The following is a 26,745-nucleotide window of genomic DNA, read 5'->3' as shown; positions in this document are numbered from 1 at the left end:
TTGTTCTTTTATTGACCTGATCACTTCCTTTTAGCTTATGTTCCTTTATAGGAGAACCTATTCTTGACTGGCAGAATGCCATGATTGATAATGTGCGTATGAAAGGGCTGGATTTCTATTTTAAAATCTTTTTATCTTCATTTTCTGACATGATGTGTCACTGTCAACTATTAATGGTGAAGTGATTTGGCAAAATAAATAAATGAGGCAAATACTGAGTCTTATTGACTAGGTCCATATTTTTAAGAATTAAAATCATAGTTACCACCCTAATCGGTTTGGCTCAGTGCATAGAGCATCAGCCTGTGGACCCAAGGGTCCCAGGTTCGATTCTGGTCAAGGACATGTACCTTGGTTGTGGGGCACATCCCCAGTAGGTAGTGTGCAGGAGGCAGCTGATCGATGTTTATCTCTCTATCCCTCTCCCCTCCTCTCTGTAAAAAAAATCAATCCTATCTAATAAAAGAGAAACATGGTAATTAGCGTACGACCGCTACCCTTCCCATTGGCTAATCAGGGCGATATGCAAATTAACTGCCAGCCAAGATGGCGGCCGGCAGCCAGGCAGCTTGAAAGTAACATGAGGCTTGCTTGCTTCAGTGACGGAGGAAACCAATGTTCCCCGCCTGCCTTGCCGGCCTCTGAGCCTGCAGTTTGAAACATTATAACAAATATAGAAGCTAAACAAAACCCCAGAAACCTGCTTTCAGTGAGCCTGGATCTCAGAGCTGGAGTTATACATTGTTTCGATTATAGAACCCAAACAAACCAGATACCTGCTTTCAGCAGCAGAGGCCTCAGAGCTGGAGCCAGAGCTAAAGCTGGCCCAGAATAAAAAGAAAAAGAAAAAAAGGAGCAGTTGGGAGCTTCAGCCCTCAGCCCCTCACCCAGACTGGTCAGGTACCCCAGTGGGGACGCCCACCCTGAAGGATGTGTGACCAGCTGCAAACAGCCATCATCCCCTTACCCAGGCTGGCCAGGCACCCCAGTGGGGACCCCCACCCTGATCCAGGACACCCTTCAGGGCAAACCAGCCAGCCCCACCCATGCACCAGGCCTCTATCCTATATAGTAAAAGGGTAATATGCCTCCCAGCACCGGGATCAGCGGAGCCGAGAGGCCTCCTGGCACCGGGATCAGCATGACAGGGGGCAGCGCCCAAATCCCCTGATCGCCCTGCGGCTCTGTGTGTGACAGGGGGCGGGGCCACAACCTCCCTATCCACCCTGCTCTGTTCGTGACAGGGGAAGGCGCCCCAACCTCCTGATCAGCCCTGCTCTGTGCCTGATACGGGGGAGCTCCCCAACCCCCTGATTGCCCTGCGGCTCTGTGTGTGACAGGGTGCGGCGCCCCAACCCCCTGATCGGCCCTGCTCTGTGTGTGACAGGGTGCGGCACCCCAACCCCCCCTCCCTCCATGGGCCCTGCTCTGTGTGCGACAGGGTAGAGCCATAACCTCCCCATCGGCCCTGCCCTGAGTGTGAGAATGGCGGCGCCCCAATCCCCTGATTGTCCCTGCTCTGTGGGTGATAGGGGGGAGCTCCTCAACCCCCTGATCGACCCTGCTCTGTGCGTGACAGGGGGAAGCTCCCCAACCCCTCGGATCGACCCTGCTCTGTGCGTGACAGGGTGAGGAGCCCCAACCCCCCTGATGGGCCCTGCTGTGTGCATGACAGGTGGCAGTGCCCCAACCCCCGGATTGGCCCTGCTCTGTGCGTGACAGGGGGTGGCGCCGCAACCTCCCCATCGACCCTGCCTTGAGTGTGACAGGGGGCGGTGCCCCAACCCCCCAATCAGCCCTACCCTGAGCGTGACTGAGGGTGGCATCGCAACCTCCCAATCCGCCCTGCTCTGTGCATGACAGGGGCGGCGCCCCAACTCCCCAATCGGGTCTGCTCTGAGCCCGACCAGGGGCTGCACCTAGGGATTGGGCCTGCCCTCTGCCACCCGGGAGCAGGCCTAAGCCAGCAGGGCGTTATCTCCCGAGGGGTCCCAGGCTGAGAGAGGGCACAGGCCAGGCTGAAGGACCCCCTTTCCCCCCGAGTGCACAAATTTTTGTGCACCGGGCCTCTAGTAAAAATATATTAAAAAGAAATCATAGTTACCTACAAAAAGTTTTCTTCTAGTTATCTGATTATTATATTACTCTCTATTCTTTTATGATAAAATGTGCTATAGGTATAACATTTTACTGACTTTCAGGTGTAATTGTACACATACACATTTTTAAAAGTACTTACCTTTTTGAAAAAATGCTGTGTTATAAATCTCTTAAGAGCACAATGAGGAAAAGTTTTATTATTAAGTTCATCTGTATTCTTTTCCTTTTTATTCAGAGACAGTGCTAATAGTGTTTATTTTCTGATTAGAGAGATTAGTGTTTGATCTGGTATCCCCCTCCCCAACATTGATTAAAGCAGGAGTCCTTAATCAAGAGTCTCTGCATCTTTGGCAGTGATGGGGGTAGGGGGAAGGATCAGTGAGCCTCTTCAGTTAATTATACAATGTGAAAAATGTTCATGTCTCTGTGAAAGTGGTTTGCATGAGATTTTTAAAGATGTGTGGTCTGTTAGGAATAGTGGCCAAGCATGGAAGTTTGGGGTGCTGCTCCGAGATTTGTGTCTGTCACGATGATTTGATTTGATTTTTTCCCGGTTGCTGTGCAGTGATTATTAGTGCTACTATAGTGATACTAGCTTGCTGGGGCTGCCATAGGAAGGAGCAGACCACACATGGGGGGGTTGAAACGACAGGAAGTCCTTATCTTCCAGGTCTGCAGGCTAGTCCAAAATCAAGATGTAGGTAAGATTGGTTCCTTCAGGGTCTGTGAGGGTAGGATTTGTTCCAGTCCTTTCTCCTTGGTTTGCAGATGGTGGTCTTCATATTCACATGTTGTTCTCGCAAGTTTGGGTCAGATTTCCCCTTTTAAAAAGGACACCAGTCATATTGCATTCGAGTCCCACCCTGCGCATTACCGCTAATTACATCTGTAATGACCCTGTTTCCAAATGAGATCACATCCGGAGTTGCTGTGGGTCGGATTTCTTTATAAATTTTAGGAGGGACACAATTTAACCCATAACAGCAATGTGACATTTTTAATGGTGACAGAGTAACCCTGGGGTACCATGGGTGCAAAGAAAAGTAAGATAGAGGACTTCTTCAGAAATTTAACCTTGGTTAGTGATGTTTGAATCATCAATATGGTTTTCATCTTTTGTGGACCATGATTGTGAAATGGCTTAATTTTTCATCATTTTAAAAGATATTTAGGAAAATTATTGAGTTTAGAACAAGTTTTTGGGCGGGACCTGAGGCCATTCAGAATGCCGTCTTTCTCATCTGAGAGTAGAGGTGGAACTTGGGGAAAAAATTAGGGTGATTAGTTTTCTGAAGGCCATTTTGTGTTTGTTTTCCTTATTATAGAATGAATAATTACTTCCGTCCTTACCAGACTTTAGTAGTGCTGGCTTTAACATTACTTACTTTACGATGAATTGAAATTTCACAGTTTGCGTGATATATAAGCAGAATTTTAGGAGCTAGAAGGTTATCTTTAATCCCTTTATCCTGCAGATGAGGAAATTGAGAACGTAGGTTAAGCCAGGCAGTCAGATTGTAAGTTTCTTGCTGTTTGTTTTGTTCTTTAGCACATTGCTTTTGTTAGAAGTATAGGTGTTCATTATGTTTGTTGATTGGGTTGGAGAAAAATTGGCAGTGTTAAGACTTTACTCATATCCCAGAGACTAAACTTAATCAAAACAAAGCAAGATTAAAACAAATTCTTAGGTTGTGCCTTCAACAATTCAATTTATAGTCCTAACATTCTTCTTTGCTAGTTTTATAGACAATGATAAATATAAATTCTATCTGAAATATAAATTTCTAATCCATTTCTCATGTCTATGAGGAAGTTTTTTCTACTTATTGTAAATTAAATTGTCACCAAACTTTCCTCTCCATGTCCCTTAAAACAAACTAGCCTTGAAAGGGCATTTGAGAGTGTTTATTTATAGTTTATCTATTCAATATATTTTATGTAGTACCTTTATGTTAGTTTATCTAGCAAGTGCTTAAAGTGGTGTAGGTGAGTGAGGTGAGTAGGTAGAGAGAAATAATAGTTGGATATTGGAAATGATCTCCTCATAAAAGAAGGGTATTAGATTAAATGATTCCTAAGGTCTAGCTCCAAAACCATATGGATAACTGGTCTAGTGTTGAAGGTGAATTAGGTGGAATGGTTGGACACCTTCCACATTTTCTCTATTTTTTTAACCTGTAGTTCACAATTTATCTTCCAAATGAACCTTGTTATTTGCACTTACTATAAAATATATAATCACTGTAATTAAGGTGGATAATTAGGAAGAACCTGTCAAGTCAGGGACATAGTATATGGTATACACTGGAGATAAAGCAGCCTGATTTACAGTAATACTCTCTAAAATCAGCTTCTAAATAGTTGAATAAATTTTTCTCGGTTCAGTGTATTTCAAAGCGAAGAGACTGTCATAAATTTTTTGACAAGCATTTATGGATAATTTTATCTTATTCTTTATAACATAATCTGCTTTCTACTAATGGAGTTAAATTTAAAAGTTTTTATTCTTTCTTGGCCCCATCATATTAAATCAGACCTTGCAGGTGCTGGTCAGGTTCTGTGAAATATATGTTGGTGTTGGTGACATAAAAAAACATTGTGATTATGCTTTCATAGGATCACAACTTTATTTTCTGCTTTCAGGAGAGAGGCTGGTCTCTCAGTGGCGAATTACATAGTGTTTCATATATGCTGTGACTTTTTTATAATAGATGAAGATGAGCATTTGAATAGCTGTGTTTTTATTTTGTAGGTAGAACTGAATACTTCTTAACTTACAAAATAATCATTCTTCAGTGAAGGCGTTAATGTTGCACAGATGGTAGCAAAGTACTTTCCTTTGATTTTTAATAAGGGGCTAGTTTGTCAACGAGATTTCTCAGCTTCTATTGCGAAACCTATAATAGGATCATTTGAAAGGCACACAGTGTTCATCATTATAATCCTTTGATGTAGATTAATGATAGCTGAATCACATTTGCTAATTTCTTGCCTTTTCTATAGTTTATTATTAAATTTTAAGAATAAACTTGGCTGAGCAGCTCCTTGGCCACAAATGCATCTCTGTTCCTGGAAAGTTAGGAGTACTCAGAAATGTTAAAATTCAGAGAATAGAATTTTACATGTCATCATTATGAGGTTTACTATGAAGAGGAAGGACTATGTGCTTTTCTTCATGAAATGAATATAATAATTTTTCATGCTTAGAAGCATTAACCCATATGAGCTGTTGTAGCTGTCAATAGTGTGGTTGATGTTCTAGTAGTGGTGGGGGTTTTGCCTTTTATCGTTTTAACTATGATATGCTGTGTAAAGCCTAGAATTTACAACATACTTGTTGTGGTCTTTGCTTAGGTAGGACAAGATAAACAATTAAAATAATTCTGAGTAAATGTAGTACTACTGGATGACGAGTGAAATCGTGTGCCTATAAATTACATAAATATATGGTGTTTTCACTTATTGCTTTATTAGAAACCTGGTGCACGAAATTCGTGCATGGGTAGGGTCCCTAGGCCTGGCCAGCGATCCAGGCCAATCAGGTTCCCTGCCTCCCTGCCTTCTCCTTCCCTCACCACCCATGCACCGCTGCTGGTCGGTTGCCCACATTAGTTCCATGCCACCCCTGGTGGCCAGCGCACATCATAGCGAGCAATCGAACTCCTGGTCTCCTGGTCGAACTCCCAAGGGGACAATTTGCATATTAGCCTTTTATTATATAGGATAAGGTAAGAAATATGTATACCTGAGTGAAATTTGTTGTCTTTTTAGATTTAGATCTTTTAGACAATTGGGTATGTTGCTACTACTTACAAGCCTTAATTTTTTATTAAATGTCTAATTCTACACTAAATTTTATAAGCATTGAGACTTTAGGATTTGACTTTTTAATTGAAAATGTCATTATGTAAGTTTAAAATAAATTTTAAAAAATTAAATACAAGTTATTACAGACTACCAGTGGATTAACCTTTATTTAGTCTTTGTAATCCTGAGTCTTTCTTAAAAAGTAATCCTGGTAACATTTCCGTTTGACCTTTCCTCTAGACTTGAGATTGTATCAGAAGTGACTTAGTTTGAAATCTACTTATCACTGCAGAGGAAAGACCTTGTTGAATTTAGAAATTAAGTCTCTGTGTGAATGTGCTGGGGTTTTATCCGCATCTGCAAGGGTTCAGGAATCTGGAGAAGGGGCTGCAATGTAAATTAAATAAACTAGACATGAAATATAAATTTGGGAGGTATGGGGGATCCAGGGGAGGCTTAGCTCTAGTGACTAAGCTTCTGGACCCAGGGCTTCTTATTCCCACATTTTGCCCTATAGCAAAGCAGATATACATATCAAAGGTAAGGTTTGGTAAACAGTAAAGGATTATCAGGTTGGGGGAATTGCCTTTGGCTGTTCCAGCAGCAGGTAATAACATGCAGATTTTAGCCCTGCTGAAAGAGTCCATTCAATCTTTTGAGGACTTCTCACATTTATTATGACCTGCTGGACTTAGCCTCCAGCATGAATGGATGCTTCATTCTTCTATTTTGATTTCCAAGATCCTGTCCTAATAACACTTGGTGGACCAGGTGCCCTTCAGCTAGGACATTAGAAGGATATAGGAGGGTCTGCCCTTATTCACATACACACTCTTGCTTCAGCTGGGTTTATCAATTAGTCTTTCCAGTTCTGCCATTTTTCCACCAGGAGGAAGGCATGGCTTCTTTGGAGTGGAATACAGTTTGATAGAATTCCTTTGCTAGGCAGGGATCCTATCTTTGTAATTTCTACTGAGATGTGCACTAAGTATTTGTTTTTCATAATCCACCTTTTTTCTTTCTTTTTTATAAACCTGTTTTTGGCAGATCTATTTGTAAAGATAGTAGTTTTATACTCAAGAAACATGAGGTAAAAAATAGAATTAATTTTGAACTTTAGATTTTAATTTACTAATTTTATAATGTATTATTAATTTTGAACTGATAAAATAGTAAGTGTTCTGTGTGAAGAAAAAATGTCTAAAAGGAATTAAAAATATTTTATAATTTCCTTTTTCTCGCTAATATTTTAAGACATGAGAATGTTGAAAAGAAATCAAGAATAAGCACACTTGACAATTTTATGTAACACCTTAGTAAAATGACATGTTTATTTCCTATACAGTGGATGTTACCAGTCCTTAGTAGTAGGATACCATTGGCTTTCCTCTTAAAGTAATTTAATTTTAGACCTTGGTTCATGAAAATTTTTCTTTAGATTATTTATTTATTTAAGATATCTTTTCTCCATGGCTGTTATAACCACCAGCATACTGTATGCACTACTTATTTATTCATATTTTCTGGTCATCCCCAGTGGAATATAAATTCCCTGTTTTCTTCTCCAGTCCCTAGAACACTGTCAGGACTAACGTAGGATTCTGTAAACATTTGTTTGAATGTCCAAATATCTCTGCTTATGGAGTTCATAGTCTAGGACAGAAGAAAGAGGTACATAAATTAAAGGTGATACACTTTAGGAAAACCATAAACAAAAATCTGTGGGAGCTCAAGCTGGGAGAGATTAAGTTCATCTGACAGATTTCTCTTCCTTTTTTCTATCAGATTTAAAAGAAGAAACATCCAGGAAAAATTTATTTAATCATGCAGAAAGTAAGAAGAATTCAATAAAGATGTGGTTTAGTCCTCGAAGTAAGAAGGTCAGATATGTTGTAAGTAAAGTTTCAGTACAAACTCAGCCTCAAGTGATAAATGATGAAAATGCTCAGCAGGCCTCGACGTATGAATATGTTTCTGCGAGTCCTCCAGTAGACTCTTCTGTGAGGGCTAAAAAGGCTTCTACAAGATCTGGAAAAAAACAGAAGAAAACTTTAACTAAAATCAACCAAATGTGGAATTTAAAGGCAGGCAAAAAAGATGGTCAACTTGACTCCAAAGAGAAATTTAAGGAAAAGCTGGTATCTGTCTCTGTCCAACCATCTGTGAATGCCAGTCCTCAGAGAAATGGTGAAATAGACTTATTAGCAAGTGGCTCTGTGGCAGAAGATGAATGTTTTGGAAACTTAACCGAAGTCTCTTTACCATTGGCTGAGCAAATAGAGTCTCCAGAAATTGAGAGCAGGAATGAAGTCATGACTCCTGAGAAGAATCTCTGTGAAAATGATCTTTTGTCTAAGAATGGAAAACGTGGGCGTCACAGGAGACTTTCCAGTCCCATTTCTAAGAGATGTAGAAACAGCATTCCCAGCACCAGTGAAAATTTTGTTAAGCAAACAGGGCTCTCAGAAAACATCCCATTGCCTGGCTCTTCTTTGCCGCCTTCAACCAAACTTAAAGTTGGAGCCAGAGTAAGGAGGAAAACCAGAACTATATTAGATGAATCCATGAGCTCCTCACCCTCTACACTGAATAGTACACCACCCTCTACACTGAATAGTACAAATTACGGCCGAATGCTGTCCAGCCCCTCAGCAATGAAACTGACACCCGGTAACCTTACGACTGTGAAAAGAAATCATAAGGGCGAGACTTTGCTCCATATTGCTTCAATTAAGGTACGAAACTTACTTTGAAATAACAATTTCAGAATGAGACCAACTATATAGAACAGTTTCTTTGGAGTTTGTGAAAAATGAGGAAAGATGACGAGACTGATTGAACTCCCACAGATGTGATACTTAAAGTTTGAACCAGAGAAATAGAATTCATAGGGACTAAAGCCCATCTCAGTTAGGTCCCCAGGCCTGAGGAACATGATCTTTAGGAGAAAATCAGTGTTTCAATATTTTAGCTTCTCTTTGGGCAGGTGCTTTTGTTTCTTTTCTATTCCATAATAGTTTGTTCCATTTTCACCATTTTGTTTACCCATCCTTCTCATGCTTTATGAATCAAGATAATTGCCAAGTTACTGCTGGCAACATGTCCTTCTAAGCAATAGAGCTAGGGCCACTGTGAGAGGTGGCAAGCTCCTAGAGGGCACAGCTAGAATTTGGAAGGTTGAAAGATGTGATCTGTACGTTTCTCCAATGATCAGGAAATTCGACTGTGAGAGTGGCTCCCGTGGTTCACCACAAAGGAGCTGTTCTGTGCCCTACTGCCAGCCATTCCTTTCGCTAGTCTGTTCATTGAAGTTAATTCTCTTTATTTATTGCCTCAACACCTGGGGTGTGACAGTGTTTGTTTTGGAACCTGGCTAGTTTATAGAGCATGAGGTGGTTAATCTTTGAAATGGAAAATATGACATGGGAGAGATTAATACTAAATTAGATAGGTTTTAGGGTATTCCAGTAAATTCTCTGGGAAATCCTTGGGTCCTTTGTATGGATAGAGAACTTTGGGAGGTTTGGAAGGAACCCCTTCATGAGGTTGGTGACATAAAACATCTGGGAACAACATGGGGTAGACATTGAGTCAGGGGGACCCCTGTATTTTTTGTGTGGAGAAAGGGAAAAGCACAAAAATGAGTCTTTTCCAATTGTTAGTGTTTTATTTTTTTCCTTGCTTTATCTTCCTATATCTAATGCAGTTTGGGAGGGAGAACCTGTAATATGACTACATACTCAGGATTACATATCCTTTGAACAACTTGAATTTTTAGAATTAGCTCTAGTTTGATTTTAGTTTGATTTTTGCAAAGCATAATTTTAAAAACCATACTATTTTTTTTGTCTTCCTTGTTATATATAATGTATATACATATACACATAATACATATACACATAAGGTATTATACATCTTAACATAATATTATTAATGCTTCATAGACATAAGTAGCTAGCATAATAATTATTTTTGTTCACTTTTCTGAATAGAACATAAAAATGTGGCTACTTTAATGTGTACATTTTGCTTTCTGGGAATTATTTTCAGACCACCAGGTAAGCATCCACCTATATTGGTAGATAATTTCTTTTTTTATTTTTTAAAATATATTTTTATTGATTTTAGAGAGGAACGAAGAGGGAGAGAGAGATAGAAACATCAATGATGAGAGAGAATCATTGATCGGCTGCCTCTTGCACGCCCCACACTGGGGATCGAGCCTGCAACCCAGACATGTGCCCTTGCCTGGAATTGAATCTGGAATCTTTCAGTCCACAGGCCGACGCTGTATCCACTGAGCCAAACTGGCTAGGGTGATAATTTTTCTTTTTAACAAGAAGAATTATTTATCTTTATTAATGAGGATCTCTAGAACTTAGAATCTAGGCCGTGGTTTGGTAAATGCTTTTTTAAAGAGCAGTTAGAGTAAATAATTTCAGCTTTGCAGGTCAAATAGTTTCTGTAATAACTATTCAACTCTATCTTGGTAGTGCAAAAGCAGCCATAGACAATATGTAAGCCAATAAAACTTCACATCCACAAGCAGATAGATATCTGGCCCACAGGCCATAGTTTGGCCGACCCTTGGCCTAGCCTAGGCCATGGGAAAAAGCCACAGTAGAATCATCAGACAGGAAAACACGGTGGCATGAGCTGCCTTGTAAATTTTCTCCATTGAAGATTGTTTCACATTAGTTCTGTGAGATTGTCAGTTTACTGAGAGTCTTGCCAGCATTAGAGTTACCCATTTTGATTCTTTTGAACTTATCAAATATTGTTATTGTCATTAGTTGGCCGGTTCTGATGCAGTACACTTGTGAAAAGCTAATGGATTTTTATTGTTTTTTTAAATCACTATTTAACAATAATGTCTCTTTAAAAATGTTATTATAATTAATCCCTGCCCAGCTTGATGGTAATAGAACAAATACTTGAAAGAAACTTAGTGGATTTGTTTGTATGTGTGCATCTGTGTATTATAAATAATTTTCGTTTTAGTTTTTTACCCTAATTTTTTTCATTTGCAGCTGAAAACGAAATAATCTGTGTGCTAGAAAATCAAATATTGCCATTCTGCTGTCTTAATTTGTGTTTTGTATCCACCTACTTGAGAAAAGGATTAGAGGGGGCTCCAAAGTTAAAACTACTATAAAATGAACAAGGCACAGAAAAGAGGAAAAGGCTGCATAATGAATATAGATTTGATGACCTTCAGACAGCCAGAGCAAATAAGGGGAAGTACCAGGTTTTATGTTGTCAAGAGATGGATTTTAGTTGTCGTCGTCGTACTTGTTATTTTTCCATAAAGTGTCTGGGCAGACTTGCATTTCCCATGTTTCCATTGCCCCTCAGGTTAGAGGAGTTGTGGGTGTGTGATGCCTTCTTCTTGGCGTATGCACTGAGGGCAGAGGACCCCTGGTAGTTTGAATGTTCTCGGCCGGCTAGCTTCCCTTGTGCAGTGATGGCTTTACAGAATGATCTCTGAATCTGGTAACATTATTAACAAAATTCTTTAATATCCTGCTCCAGACCTTCCTCTGGGCACCTCTGTTGACCATAACCTTTTCATAGCTACCACCCTAGTGGAAGCTACTTGTCTTTTCTTGTTGCCCTTCCACTTGTGTTAGTGCCCTGTTGCTGTCACTGCAAATTCCTACAATTTTAGTGACTAAAAACAAGGCAGATTTATTTTCTTAGGTCAGAAGTCTGGTGTGGTTGTCACCAGACTAAAATCAGCATGTCAGCTAGGTTACTTTCTGGAGGCTCCAAGAGAGAACCCATTTCCTTGATTACTTGGGTTGTTTCAAGGAACTGCATGTTTCTTGTGGTTGTCAGACTGAGATCCCGTTTTCTTGCTGGCTGTGCAACAGAGGGTGGAGTCCTTGCATCATCTTTCTGACCTGGCCAGGAAGGCTCCCTTCCTGTAGAGCAGCGGTTCTCAACCTATGGGTCGCGACCCCTTTGGGGGTCGGACGACCCTTTCACAGGGGTCGCCTAAGACCATCGGAAAACACATATATAATTACATATTGTTTTTGTGATTAATCACTATGCTTTAATTATGTTCAATTTGTAACAATGAAATTGGGGCTCAGCACAACATGAGGAACTGTATTAAAGGGTTGCGGCATTAGGAAGGTTGAGAACCACTGCTGTAGAGGCTCACATGGCTACACCCCAGGGCCACCCTGAGAGTGCAGGGTAATCTCTCACATCTAGATCTGTACCCTAATTACATTACAAAGTCCCTTTTGTCATGTAAGGTAACATACAAGTTCTGGTGATTAGGACACAGACAGTTTTTTTGGGGGGGGGTCAGTATTCCAACCACACCATGAAGTAGTGTCTCATTTTTTGCTCTGCTTTTCTGCATTCAGTTCTCTATATGACAGCCATAGTAACCTGACCTAAGTCAGAACTTGTCATTTCTCTACTCCCCTACCAATAATTCCCTGGCCCACTTAAAACAAAATCTAAAGTCTTCCATGCCTACATAGCCCTGTGCGATCCCTTCTTCAGGCTTCTGCTCAAATGCCACCTCTTCAGACTTTTCCTAACTTCTCTAAAACAGCAGTTTTGGCCATACCCTTAACTTATATGTCTTTCTTCCTATTACTGGTATTATAAGATAAACAGTTATGTTGTTTTATTCTTCCAAGTTAATGAAAAAAACACCTGAGTATTTGACTTTTTTCTAGAAATAGAAAAGATTTTGATTTCTTACTCTATTATGTCAGCTTTGCTGGAGGTGCTGGGAAAAACCTCCCCAAAGTTCTCTAGTACTGATCTTTAAAATGGTAATGATTACTCATAATTCATGCCACAGCAGTGAATAGATTGTGAAATATAAGAATGGCTTGAAGTTGGCATGTCATATGATATATTTGTCATACAAACATAATAGGTACTATTTTGAAGGCAACTTACAAGCATGATGTGCTTAACATAAAAAAGGTGAGAGGATTTCTTGGGAAGAGAGAAAATCCCTGGTGAGAAGCCTCCTTCAGGCTTTGACTTTGTAATTCATGTTATACTGTGTGTAGAGTCACATTCTTACACGGTCCTTCTTACTGGCTTCTCGAGAAAGTAGCAAAGGACTCAAAAGCACACTGACATCTGTGACATTTTAAGATTTTAATTTCCAGAACGTCTCTTGGAATCCATATTCATTTTCCCTCTGTCTGTCACCCACCACCTTTGTAATACCAGTAACTTATGTCACGATGACTAGATTGTCAGAATCATCTGTGAAATTATTTTATTCAAATAGTAAACTCTGGCTCAAAAATCTTTAATATTTTTGAGAGCTCCGTTCCAGATGGCTAATTTTTTTTAAAAAAACGACATCTGGTTGCTAAAAGAAACTTTAGGTACTTGGTCGGTTCATATATGTGGGAAGCTTAACCATTTGGAGTAACTTGTGATTATTGCACTTAATTGTAATGCCCCATACTATTTTTATAAAGATGTTTATTAACAGTATCTTGGAAATGTAAATCTGTATATCAAGGAAGAAGTTCTGTTTGTGTGTGTGTGTGTTTGTTTTTGGAAAGTTAATTTATATTGCTAAAGTATGCATGAATGTGTGAAGAGTCCTTTGAATGAAAGGTTAGCAATAAGAAAATTCAGTGTGGCATGCATGCTTCCTTATTTTCAGCTTTGAAGATATTACTTAAAAATATCAAATCCATTTAAAATTTCTTATAAGCCTTGGTAAATACTTTCCTCAGATGATTTTTTTTTCTTGCTGTGGTTAATAAAAAAAGTCAATTATTTTTGTAAGTTGTGAGGAGCCTAAAAGTGAGTGCTTATTAGTCAGAAAATATTCTATTACAGAAGAAAGCAATTTAAGGAAATCAGAAGCAGAAATTAATTTATTTCTTGGAAACTTCATATTGGTTCAAGCTTACCCAGTTACTGTGGATCCTATCTAATTATCATAATTTTATTTATGTGCATTACATTAAATTTACATAAAGGAGAAGGATGAAAATATGACAGACTTTTAAGTAGTTGGGGAGAGAAAGTAGGTTGGGTATTAAAAGCAGGCAATTTGCCAACAGTGGTGATTGTGGGGGTGAGGAGTGGGCGGAGGTTGAAAGAGGGTATAGAGGAATAAATGGTGATGGAAAAAAGAAAATAAAGGAACAAAAATAAGCAGTTTGTAAATCAGCTATACAGTTGAGGGAAGTCTAGGGGTGCAATAGTAACAGAAGACGTCTTTGATGATATGAAGAGGTGACATGAAAGAAAAACACCACTGTCCAACAGCCTTATAGGAGATTCTGACTTTAGTCTCTAAATTGTCACTCCATTCCTACATGACTATTCCCATGTGACTCCTCCATTCCACACTTGTGCTTATGTTATTTTACAGGCTTCTTTAGGTGAATATGGTTTTGTGATTACCATGCAGAGTTAGAATGAGGAAATTTTTGAGAAAGTCTTTAGTCTACTTCTTGTGTTTACTTTCATGTTGAAGGTTGGGAATGGGTGTGGTTGTGGTAGTTCATCTGCCCCAAATTATTTTAGAAAATTCGTATTTGTATTTTGTCAGATTTTCCTGAACTCATTTGGAACTGACTTGAATATAGAGCAACATTTGCTAAATACATGCTGCCTTGCATTAGAGATATAGAGTGTATACCCCTCAGGAACTATGGAAAAATGGTTTTTATATGAACTGGAGCATTTGATTTGAAACATATAGCATGCTTATTTTTTAGGTGCGTTGAATATTTAAGGTCGTTTTGTTAATTTAGGAACATAAAAATATATATGTTGCATGCAGATTTGCTTTTCAGAAAACTAAGTAAGTTACCATCTTAAGATATGCTGCATTTGAATGGTGGCCCAAAACAATGAAATAAAAGCAAATGTTACTGTATTAAGGGGTCTTAATGACTTCTATGTTATCAACCTATAGAGGCTGAAAAGTTATTTCTGAAGAGTATAGGGGCTGGGAGTGGGAGGAGACAGATTGGTTCTCCCTAAAGAGGAGCTTCACAAAACAACAGTGTCATAAGTAACTTGTCAAATGTAATTTTTAAATTTATTTTTCAGAGAAATCTCTGTTAGTTATTTTTGGAAAAAATAAGCCTTGCTTCTGCCTAGAAAAATATCTTTGGGCAAATAAGGTGAATATAAGCTAAGTTAATGTATTAAGGATAGAGTGACTGCCCGTAAGACAGTTTTTGGCAGTCTTACCATTGGTTTTACTGAGCAATCTTTCTGGCTTTAATTTTGTTTTAAACAATACTCAGGAAACATTTTTATAAGTGCTCAAAAGAATGTTTTTCATAAATGAAATGACTATAAAACCTTTATTATAATCAGATAAATGATCTGTGGCTAGTGTCCTTTATTTGGTATTTTGAAATGAATTTCAGTATGGGTTACTTATAGCAGAGATTTTGTACTCTGTATTTAAGGATGTATGTACCATATGAATTCCAGGACTTGGTACCTCAGAATAGCTCATACATACAAACCTTATTCTTTATTAACTTATGAGCAATATGCATAAGGGAAATATTTGTTTCATTTTATCTTTAAAGGTGCAGAATCTTTAAAAAAAACAATAAAACTCAATATCTTATTTTTTTCCTTGATGATTTTTAATTTCTTTTTGTTTTCTTTGTCTTATACTAGGGCGACATACCTTCTGTTGCATACCTCTTACAAAATGGAAGCGACCCAAACGTTAAAGACCATGCTGGCTGGACACCATTGGTAGTTTTCTATTTGTTTTGTTTTTTTATTCTCATTCTGTTTATATTTCCTAGTTATTAATAGTTTATAGTTATGTAGTTGTTTCTATATCATTCTTTTGCCATATATACACCCTTTTTAAATCAGAAGACATATTTTCAACAAGTAAGAGAAAATGATTATTTGACACTAGCTCTTCAATTGTGATAGGCACCAAATGAGCTACCTTTAGATTTAAGAGACCAGTTACACCATGTTGCTGAACTTAGCAGCAAATGTGTGGAGAGCCAACATCAGGTTCCATTCTGCAGCTTTGCATGCAATTGGAAGCATTTTGTGGAGCAAAGAGAGGCCAGAGGAAATGGGTGCTTTAGGAAGGCATCACTAACAGTGATTCTTACTGAGGATCTACTTCGGCCTCACGTATATATCCTACCCAATTCTAAATATACAGAGGCAGTAAAACTTTGCTTCATTATCATTTTTAAACTCTCTGCTAACTACCGTTAAAATATACTGTGAAGAGTAGTCTCAGAAAAGAATGGCACAAATACATGGAACAAGTGCTATCTGGGTTAATTATATTGGGACAGTAAGTATGTGATTTGAATATACCCATACTGTGTCAACAGATGAGGTGGATGGCCTTATCTTGGGAACTGGAGATTCACAAAAATTGGGAAATTCTTATTAGATTAGAATGTTATAATGGCTTCTCTTTGCCAAATTTAAGGTAGGAAGGTTTAGTCAGGATCAAAGTGCTTGTTTTTGCACTCTGTGGGTTTGTAGTAAAACTTGGTGAGTGATTTAGAGGACCTGATGCTTCATTTGGATTCCTTTATCCTAGAAATAAACCTACAGATGTTTAGTATGTACTAATTATTATGAATTGAATAGCACACTATGCCAGAAATTTATTAGATTCCAACAGAATGGCATTGTTAGCAGTTCATGAGACATAAGGAAAGATTTGCATGTGAGATACCTTTGAACATTCCATTGTTACCAGTTATGTCATTCATTTAGTAAGCTCTTTTGAGCATCTACTCCATGTCATTTCTGTTATCATTGATGCTAGATGTACAGTCATTTGTAGCTTCAGCAAATAAAAGAAGCTTATCTTATACTCATTCACTTTATTGGGTGGTTATATATATGTGTGTGGTTACACCACTTAGCTTATGGCTAAGCATCTGATTTAATGAATTCTATTCAGCCTTGGAGAATTTCAAATGTTATGCATGATTTGGTTGTTAAATACTTTCTAAGTTTTTTTTCTTGTTTTAAATTTCTTATTGTAGAATAATATTTTAGGAGCTATAATCGGTTTAAAGCTACATTTTCTTTTAAAATAAGAGCACTTGACCTCAGACTCATGAAAAACATCTTCTTTCATGAATTGCACAGATCTTGATCACCATGTATCTTATCACAAAGATTATGAATAGTGGCTTTTACTCTGTCAACAAATTATGGCCTGTTGTATGAGTGTTTAGGTAAGAATCAGTTTGCTGACTGAGGTTCATATTTACTTTTCTAAAGTGTGGTTTTATTATGGTATTGCTCTTCCTCATCACTCTTCTCACTCCTTTTCTTTTTTCAAAATCAGCATGAAGCCTGTAGTCATGGGCACCTGCAGGTAGTGGAATTGTTACTCCAGCACAAGGCTTTGGTGAACACCCCTGGGTATCAGAACGACTCACCACTCCACGATGCGGCTAAGAATGGGCACGTGGATATAGTCAAGCTGTTACTGTCCCATGGAGCTTCCAGGAATGCTGTGTAAGTAGTTCAATATGCAGACTTTTTTTCATTGACTTGTATTCCTAAATCAAGGTCTATCATGAAGCAGTCTTTTTAATCCAGTTGATGGCTCTCTCCTCTTTCACAGTTAGAGTTAGATGTGACCATTGAATTCTGGATTTAAAATCATCATTCTTGCCCTTTTCCTTTGTGAGACATATTTGAGGGAGATATGCTCTTTTAATTCAGTCCAATTTATTTTGGAAGCTGTGACTTCCTGTACAAATTCAGTTGGTGTTTATATTCTTTGGATTGATTAATACTTATTATTAGGAAAAGAATTAGAAGCATAGGAATAACTATATGCTTACCAGTATTTTCAAATTGTTTTAAATATTCTATTCCTTTCCTGTTGTGTTTTTTTTCCCCTGCATATTTAATATAACAACAGCTAAAATGTAAGAATTCAGATGTTAGGCAAGGGCTGTCATACTATTTCTTAGATTTTTCACATCATTCAGATGAAGCTCTGGGTAAATTGCTTTGCAGGATCAGGGCAGGGATGCCTTAATGAGCGCTGGCTGCTACATTTAGAATTGTCATTGTAAAGACTGTCCAGCAAATGCTGTGTGTGGATTTTATATCTTTAATCTATAACTTGGTTCATGTCTCCATACATATTATTTTACTCTTTTCAGTTAATGAGGTAGTTGGAATGGAAATGCAAGAATTATCTCTCTGTGTCCCCATTGCTTCTGTAGGTCTGGAAGGAACACACAAAGGTCAGACTTACTCAGGTTACAGAGGCAAATAAGAATTACAAAACGCAGAGCTAATAGGTGATAATTTTTATAGGTAACCAAATGACACAGATTACTAATACAAGAGTACCTTGGAGCTTTTAGTTTCAGTAAGTGTGTCTAATATTCTTTCCCATCAGATGTGATAAAATACTTGCGGCAATCTCAGGGGATGAATATTCTTTCTTATATATTTTTTTTTTGCTTTACACACACACATATACACACACACTTTACGTTAGGTCCATATATAGATATGAGATATGGACCTAACAGGTATGACCCTCCTGTGGATGTAACAAGCCATTTGATGAAGCAAATGGTTGCTTGGGTCAGGTGAAATAGAATAGTTTCTATCCTTGGCTTCTTAAATCAGCCATGACTACTTTAATGAATGGGGTACTGGTCAGGGCGTTAGGGAATCCAGGTTCTGTTTGTGACTCCATTATTGACTTTATAGCCGCAGGCAGGTTAATTTCTGTGCCGTGTGTTCTCACCTATAAAACATGGGTGATGCCTGTTACTTTTCTGTTTCTTCAGAGCATAGTGAGGATTAATGAGCCCAAACACAGAGCCTGTCTTGTGGCTCATACACCACGAGTCTTCTCTGCACTGTGAAGCTTATTAATATACAAGGTGTGGGCATGAGACAGTGAGTGAATCTGTCTTCACAGGTGCCTTCTCAGGTAGACATTTACCTGGTAAAGTGGCAGACTTAGGTATATCTAAAGCGCAGCACTGTCAGTAGACCGTTTTGCAGTGAGGAAATGCTCTATAGCTGGGCAGGGTACTCAGTAGCCACTAGCCATCTGTTGCTATTGAACATTTGAAATGTGGCTATTGCTACTGTGGAACTAACTTTTAACATGAATTTTATTTTAATTAATTTAAATAGCCATTTGTGCCAAATGGCCACTATGTTGGACAGTTGGTTGATACAGTTAGGATAGTGGGAAGGAGGGTTTATTTGGTATGCGAGGTTGGGAATGATGTTGGATAAAGGGTAGTAAGACAATTAATTATAGGGCAAATGCAGAGGTTGATTTAGTCTAGGGTTTAGTAGTGCGGTAGCTGTTTCTAAATGTTATTGTTCCTTCTGTTCCAGACTGTTAGTTATCAGACTTAAGTATTTTCTTCTTTCTGTTTTATTTCATAGTAGTTGTTGTTTACCTATTTGGCTTCACTATTTTCTGGTCTTTTTCTTTTCAGATTACTTTTTGTTTTACAGCCCAAGAGCTTTCCAAAAATAAGTTTGGCCAAATTACTTATTTGCTTAAAACACTTCACTGGCTCCTCTTAATGTTTTTAAAATAAAAGTCAAACTTCAAAACATGGTTTCTAAGTCCCTGGACAGTCTGACACTATTTACCCCTTCAGCCTTGTCTTTCTACACTTCCTCCTTCACACATTTTTTTGCAGTGACCTTTTAAAACTTTTTTATTTCCTTAAAATGTGCTAAACTGTTTTGTCTTCCAGCCTTTAAATAGACTTTCCCTTTGCCCATTTTTGGTGGCTAATTCCTCATCTCAGTAAGCATTTCCTTTTGCATGCCTCTTGATTCCTTTGTCTGTATGTGGTGTTTCCTTCCAGTCATAGAACTTAGTAGTAGTATCTTTGCTTCATAGTATATTCTTACTAGAGGCCTGGCGCACGAAATTCGTGAACAGGTAGGGTCCTTAGGCCTAGCCTGTGATCAGGGCCAATCTTCCCTGGCTGCCAGCAGCCAGCCCCGCCCCCCACCGCCCCTCTCCACTGCCACCCACCTCTGGTTCTTCGTTCCCCATCAGGCAGTCAGAGCCTGCCAGCTGCGGGTAGGGACCAAGAGGTTGGCTGTTCCTGCCCGCTCGCCGGCCCCGCCACCCACTGCCAGTCACCCTGTGTGTGTAGGGCAACCTGCGGGGCGATAAGGGCCCACTCGCTTGTACCCACCTCGGCCTTGTGCTGCCCGTATCCGTCGCCACCCACCTCCCTCCCATTCCTCATTCCCCATCGGGCGATCGGAGCCTGCTGGCCAGTGGGGAGGGACCGAGAGGTTGGGCAGTAGGCCCTGATCAAGTGATCAGGGCCTGGAGGCTGGAGGCAGCTTCTTTGTTGAGCATCTGCCCCCTGGTGGTCAGTGATGTCATAGCAACCTGTCATTCCGCTGTTGCATATTACGCTTTTATATATGCACCCTAGATTAGTTTGTACAGTCTCTGTCTGAGGTATCATGCCTGCTGTCCCAGGCCCTGCCAATTGCCTAACGTAGTCTGTACCCACATGTATTTGGAGTGAATTAGTAGGTGTGTGAATGCATAAAAAGATGATATATTTTGTCCTGTCTTATAAAGGGTCAGATGAGATCAAAATAGGATTTGTCTTTTTCTTCTCCCAGTTTCACTGTAAATGTGAAGAGAATATCTAAAACCAAGTTTCTATCGGCAGCACCTTTGCTAAGGTGGTAGAATTGTGGTAAACGGGCAGGTGGACATCCCTCGAGGTGTCCCAGATTGGAGAGAGTGCAGGCTGGGCTGAAGGACATCCCCTGCACCTGCGCCCCCCACGCCCTGCACAAATTTCGGGCACCGGGCCTCTAGTTATATAATATTTGGGGAGTGCTCCAATTTTGTTACTAGTAGTTATTATCATTGTGAACTGCTAATGTATTAATAGTAGACCACAGATACTAAAGACCAGGTGTATTTTTTTTTATTCTATTACATTTTTTCTTAAATGGTCCCTGTAGACTATAAAAACAAAATTTACCCATTTTTCAGTTTAACCTGAGGCTGTGTTTTTCAGGAGGATGCCCAGGAACTTCCTTTCACTGATGTTTAAGCAGAGTGCACAGCAGTGAGACAGGGTCTGCGAGGAAGCAGTGTCCCTAGTCTATTTCCCACAGGTATATGAGCATTCCAACCCATAAAGCTTCAAGCCTTCCTGTATATATTTTTTTAGGCAAATGTTGTGATAGTTTCTGTGTATTGAATGCTAAAAAGAACTTCATTTCTACATATTTCAGGGCCCTATGAGCTAAAGTAGGCCCCTGGGCCAGCATCATGTCCATTGATTCCCACTGCTCTATAGACACAAGGAAGTGATGGCTGATGGATTTCCTGTGAGAGCATGTTTGATAAAAGACCTATGTCCTCACACCAGCTGTAGATTCATTCTTCTTACTCAACATTGGGTATATTTTGATTGACTTTACACCTTTTCTGTCACTGTAGAATTTTATTTGAATTATTTTAATTGGGGATAAAGCAAACTTATACAGAGGAGTAAAGATTTTTGTAGCTTAGCCTTGGGTGAGTAAAGAACACCAAGACAAACTCCAGTCTTAGAGTTTTTCTTCAGTGTGTTCAGAAGAGAGAAAGGGCTAAAGGGCCCACGTTAGAAAGTTCTGTATTTGTTAACGTTTTGTTGTTAAATTGCATGAATGATGCTAAAACCACATAACTTTAAATATTGGAGGAAGACTCAAGGACTAGCTTCTCAGTAGTAATTTATAAAATGTAAAGATTATTGAGAGCCTTTTTGTGGCCCAGGAAGTGGGGAGAGTCAACAATTCAGTAATATAGTTAGGCATTGAATGATTATGGAAGGCCAGGCCGAGGGAAAGGAAGAATGGAACATTACCTCAAAGCCAAGTGAATCGGAAAGCATCTTATTGAATACCAGTGGAGGGAAATCTTGAAACCTTATAAGGCAAGGCATGATACCTAGGAATTAACCATATACAGTGTTAATTTAAAATACTGACAATTTATTTGCCATCTTCATGATTTAATTGAAAGATCTGGGACTTTCATAGGTTCACCAACCCTATTTTTCCCCATAGAGGCTATGATCTTCAACAATGAATTTTCCTACTGCAAGGTTTTTGGGCCTTAAATTATTATGATTATGGAGGAAATACACACACACACACACACACACACACACAATAGAAGGCCATATATCTACTTGAGACTTTATCTTTTGCTTTGATAATATTTTAATATTCTAAAACCTTACTGATTTTTTTAAAGTTCCATTTTACTTAGAATACTTTATTATGTGCTTTGAACTTTTGCTGTGCAAACTTTGCGTTTTTTTTAAGTGCATCTTGCATTTGAATTTAGTTTTAATTTCTTTAACTCTGAACTTCTGTTTTCATGACAGATTTACCTCTAGTGAGCTAAAATAAGAATCCATTTTTCAAGAGGGAAAATGAATTCTATTTTGACCTCAGATAATGAGAAAAAGGTTCATATCTTCTGTACTTCTTTGTTGCCTGAGAATATTTCTGTGGGTAACTGTTCAGAACTTCCCTGACGGTCCTTCCTCCCCACTGCCTTCTTTACACTGTGTCCCTGGTGGGAGCCTCAGACAAGAGCTCGTCAGGCACATTAGAACCATTCTGAGTGCATGGAGAATATCAGATGCTTTTTTTCTTTTTTATAGAAATGTAGTTTAGGATTTGGAACTTGACCTGCCATTAGCAGAGTTTTCTTTGGAAGGGTGTAGAATTCTTAATTAGAAAATATGGACCATTGCTTCTTTCAATTGCCCTACCGAAGTTTTTAAAAATTAATTTTCTACAACAGAACATTTATGTTTTATAGCTTAAAAAAACAGCAACATGTTGCTGTTTTGAATTTCTATGCTTTTCCCTGTTTCACAGCAAGCCAAGTGACTTGAAAAATTAACACCTATGTGCTTGCAATTTCATGGTTTTTCATAACGATTTTATTCATGGACTATCCCCTGTCAGTTGTGATAGGTTTAGTGTCAGTAAAAATGCCTTTTTGCTTATGTGTGTTTATGATTGAGTGATTTGTGTGTACCAAGTGCAAGTTTAAATGTGCCCATCTCTCCCTCCCCACTTTTAATAGGGGTGTAGCTCGTGGCGGGTACAGTTGTAGGCAGGTGCCTAATATATCACTCTTGAGGGGAAAGGACATTACAGGATTCTACTATGTTCTGAACACCACTTTTGGGGTGAACCTTTAAACATTGTGGTTTAACCATTTGATAAGTATTTCTTTTTCATCAGTCGTAGTGATCAAAAAGAATACTAGTAAATAAAAGTATTTTCAGGGTAATCTAGTACATACTGTGTGTCTCTAGATTTGTACAGGAAAATGAATATCTATTCCTATATTACTTCATGTTATTAAGAAAACAGGCTTCTCTACTTTTCCTTGGTAAACCTCCAAATTATCATTACAAAGCACACATGAAGTGCATTATAAAGTTGGGGAAAATGAAGATAAGGGTCCAGTCTTCATTTTGTATCTGTCTTCCAAAAAGGCAAATCTAATAATGTTAATAGCTAGCAATTATTAAGCTTTTACTATCTGGTAGGCACTGTTGTGTGCTTTTGGTGTATGGATTCATTTGGACAATCCTATAAAGTGATAGGTTGTATTATTGTTCCCACTTTACAGATGAGGAAACAGGCACAATAGGTTAAGTAACTCTTCTAAAGTCACACAACTATTGAGTGGCAGAGCTGGCATGTAAATTCATGCCATCTGATTCTGTGACCCCAGCTCTATCTTCCATACTCTATTGATGCCATCCCATCTAGTTACAACCATTAAGAGAGCTGGCTATTCAGGGTTTCTTCCTGTCCTTAGGATAAAGTCCAACTCTAATACCACCCTTTTGTTTTTACTTAATCTGGCCACAGCTTACATTTCCAGAGCACACCTTTCCCATGTGCGCTCTCTCTGTCTCTGTCTATCTGTCTCTCTGTCTCTCTCTGTGTGTCTTGCTCTCTTTATCCCTTTTCTTTTTCTGTCTTCTTGCTCTTCTCTTTCTTTTTTCGTTGTTCTAATTTCCCGCACTAGCTCTCTCCAATGCCTTTGCACACACTTTCCTCTCTCCTGGAATACTGGTATTCTACTTCTCTATCCCCTTCTTTTCCGTCTCCTTTCACATCTAGGAAGCTTTACCAGTTTTAAGACCTTCTGATTTGCTTCTCTCTGCTTTGTCCCACCGAGCTCTGTGAGGACAGAAGCTCATTGGTTCTTTAGTGACTGAAAGAGTTCTTAGAGTTCCTTGTTGAATGAGTATTTGCCAAGCTGATGACCAAATGAGATTTATAACCCCCACGTTTATATACATGTGCTCATTCTGAGTATATTAAGTAAATAATAATTAAATGATTATTGCTAATTCTGGTATATATATGTTATGTGTATGTATATTCATATATACAGCTGTTTTTACATCGAATCTATTAACTTATATCAGTAGCAATGATCTTCCAATATTTCTTAGTAGCTTTCAATGGCAAAAAGCAATAACTTAGGAACATTTAGATTTCTGTGAAGACTTTAAGTTTAAAATCTTCAATCACTAAGAGTTTTATATGAAATATATGTTCAAAATTATGATAACAGCTAAAGCAGCAGTTCTCAACCTGTGGGTCATGACCCGTTTGGCGGTCGAACGACCCTTTCACAGGGGCCGCCTATGACCATCCTGCATATCAGATATTTACATTATGATTCATAACGGTAGCAACATTACAGTTATGAAGTAGCAACGAAAATAATTTTATGGTTGGGTCACAACCTGAGGAACTGTATTTAAAGGGCCAGAAGGTTGAGAACCACTGAGCTAAAGGAATAGAGCAAGAACACATTAGAGGAAAAAAACTGGTAAAATTTGCCAATGTGCTATGTTGTGAAGGAACAGGAAAAAATCAGAATCAAAACGGTATCTTCTTGGTTAGTGATCCTGTAATGTTTCAATAACCAGAAAAGTACAATTTTTAGGGTTTAGTATAGATAAAGCATATTATCTGTGTAACCATTTGGAATTCACTGAATTCCGAGAGGCTTCCTCTGAAAGGGCATTAAGAGAGCTGAACTGTCAGAAGTGGTGCATGTGACAGGTGTTAATAGACTGTCATGCACTATGTGTAAAATCAACAGTGGAGATGCTGATGTTTTTCCACATTCTGAGCACAGCCTTCATTATACTGGTGTTACATTGGCCCAAAGAGCTTAACTAGTAGACGCTTGTGCCTTTCCATTTTCACAGCTACATGCTGTCTTTGTCTCTAATGCCCATTGCTTCATGCCTGATTATTTCATCAATTTTCCATATCATATTTGGCTCCTACGCATGAGCGTGCAGTGATTAGACTCTTCAGCCTTGATGGAAGGCTTTCTTCCATTAATTCCATTCATTTCAACAGTCATGGTGCTTATTCCCTCCACACGCCCTTCACATTCATCCACCAAATTCCAGTTTCTAGTCCTGGGTTTAAGGCCATTTTATTTGCTAATGTGTGTTCTTTACCTTCTTTGGAATGCATTTCATATTTCACCTCATTACTTGTGCTTTGGTTTATACTTTATCAGTTTCATACTTATTTGTTGAATGAATATATCTCTTCTAAGATTACAGGCAAGGACAATATTTTCTAAGTCTTATGTATCTCTCCAAAATACCTAGTTTACATGTTAGGCTTTAGGTTAAAGTATATCAGAAAATAGAAAATATATTTAAGAACATTTTGAAAAAATTCACTCTGTAAGGTCCCTTAGGAACTCATTCTAATGAAATTATTAATGTTTAGTCTGAGTCCATGGCTTTGTGGCAGATCTAAAAAAAAAAAATCTTCCCTGTGTAGTAATGGAGAATAACAGAGTTATCACTGTGTTCAATTAAAAAACAATCACATTGGTAGTCCCTGTGTGTGACATGTGATTTTTCCTCCTTGTGTTACCTATTTTTTAAAAAAGAATAAATTTAATTATGAACATTTTAATATGATTTTTCACTCAAAATCTGTAAGCAAAGTGTTAGCTCATTCAAATATATCAACATGGAGGAAAAAGGTTTTAAGACTTTTTTGTGCCCCTATAATAAAAAAGAGAAATTTTACATATGTTCTACCTTCTCTTGCAGTGGTTTATGAAGTTTTCATTTAAAATCTTGTGTCTGACTCCAAGTTACAGTGATCACAACATCACAGAAGCATGAGGATTTAATAGGCTCCATCTCCCATTATACAGGACTGAGGTTTAACCAATTATTTCTCAAACTAGCATTTGTAATGTGTCATTCTCTAGTTCACTGATAATACAGAAGGGCTAAAGGGCTAGTGAATTATGTATAAGTAGAAACCAATCACAATCTAAGTAGAGTAACCACAGTGTTTTAAAGACCAGATGAAATAGTAAGTTTTGTGTAAAGGACTGTAAACATAAATTAGACTCCTGCTAGTCATTAATGAAGCAGTTCTTCAGACAGTAAAAGCATCTTATGAGACCACTGTTTTATTTGCTAGTTTTTGAGTTAAAGCCCTCATTAGCTGATGGTCAGGTACTTTGGGAAGTACTTTCATTAACATTTTTTTCATGTTGTTACTGTGGACTTGATTTGTATCATGTAAAGTAAGTATGCTACAGCTATTATGCATTACAGTGCACGTGATTGGGCTCTTGCATTTTATTTCTTTGAAGTATAAATTCTACATTTGTCTTTGTTAAAAAGTCTTTATGTGTGCAGTGATTTTTTTTGATGGTATATACTGTGACTTTTTTGGTTTTTATTCAGTTTTGCACTTGGTGATTTATGACCTGGAATGTTGGTTTTT

The 26,745-nt window shown here is 38.4% G+C and overlaps 1 protein-coding gene across 6 annotated transcripts in view; it reads left to right on the top strand.

The window, feature by feature from the left end:
• Positions 1-26,745, top strand: part of BARD1 (BRCA1 associated RING domain 1) — a 62,327-nt gene that overhangs the window by 14,176 nt on the left and 21,406 nt on the right. For 5 of the 6 annotated variants that reach the window (XM_036320132.1, XM_036320131.1, XM_036320135.1 and 2 more), the window contains 3 exons: positions 7,693-8,642; positions 15,562-15,642; positions 17,231-17,403. In XM_036320132.1, coding sequence (XP_036176025.1) covers positions 7,693-8,642; positions 15,562-15,642; positions 17,231-17,403 — 1,204 coding nt within the window. The remainder of the gene's footprint in view (positions 1-7,692; positions 8,643-15,561; positions 15,643-17,230; positions 17,404-26,745) is intronic. The other variant, XM_036320136.1, reaches the window with a different exon arrangement.

The sequence above is a fragment of the Myotis myotis genome, unplaced genomic scaffold (genome assembly GCF_014108235.1).
Source record: "Myotis myotis isolate mMyoMyo1 unplaced genomic scaffold, mMyoMyo1.p scaffold_m19_p_8, whole genome shotgun sequence".
NCBI classification, from domain to species: Eukaryota; Metazoa; Chordata; class Mammalia; order Chiroptera; family Vespertilionidae; genus Myotis; species Myotis myotis.
The sequence above is the reverse complement of the archived record's forward strand: the minus strand, read 5'-3'. Positions and strand labels throughout refer to the sequence as shown.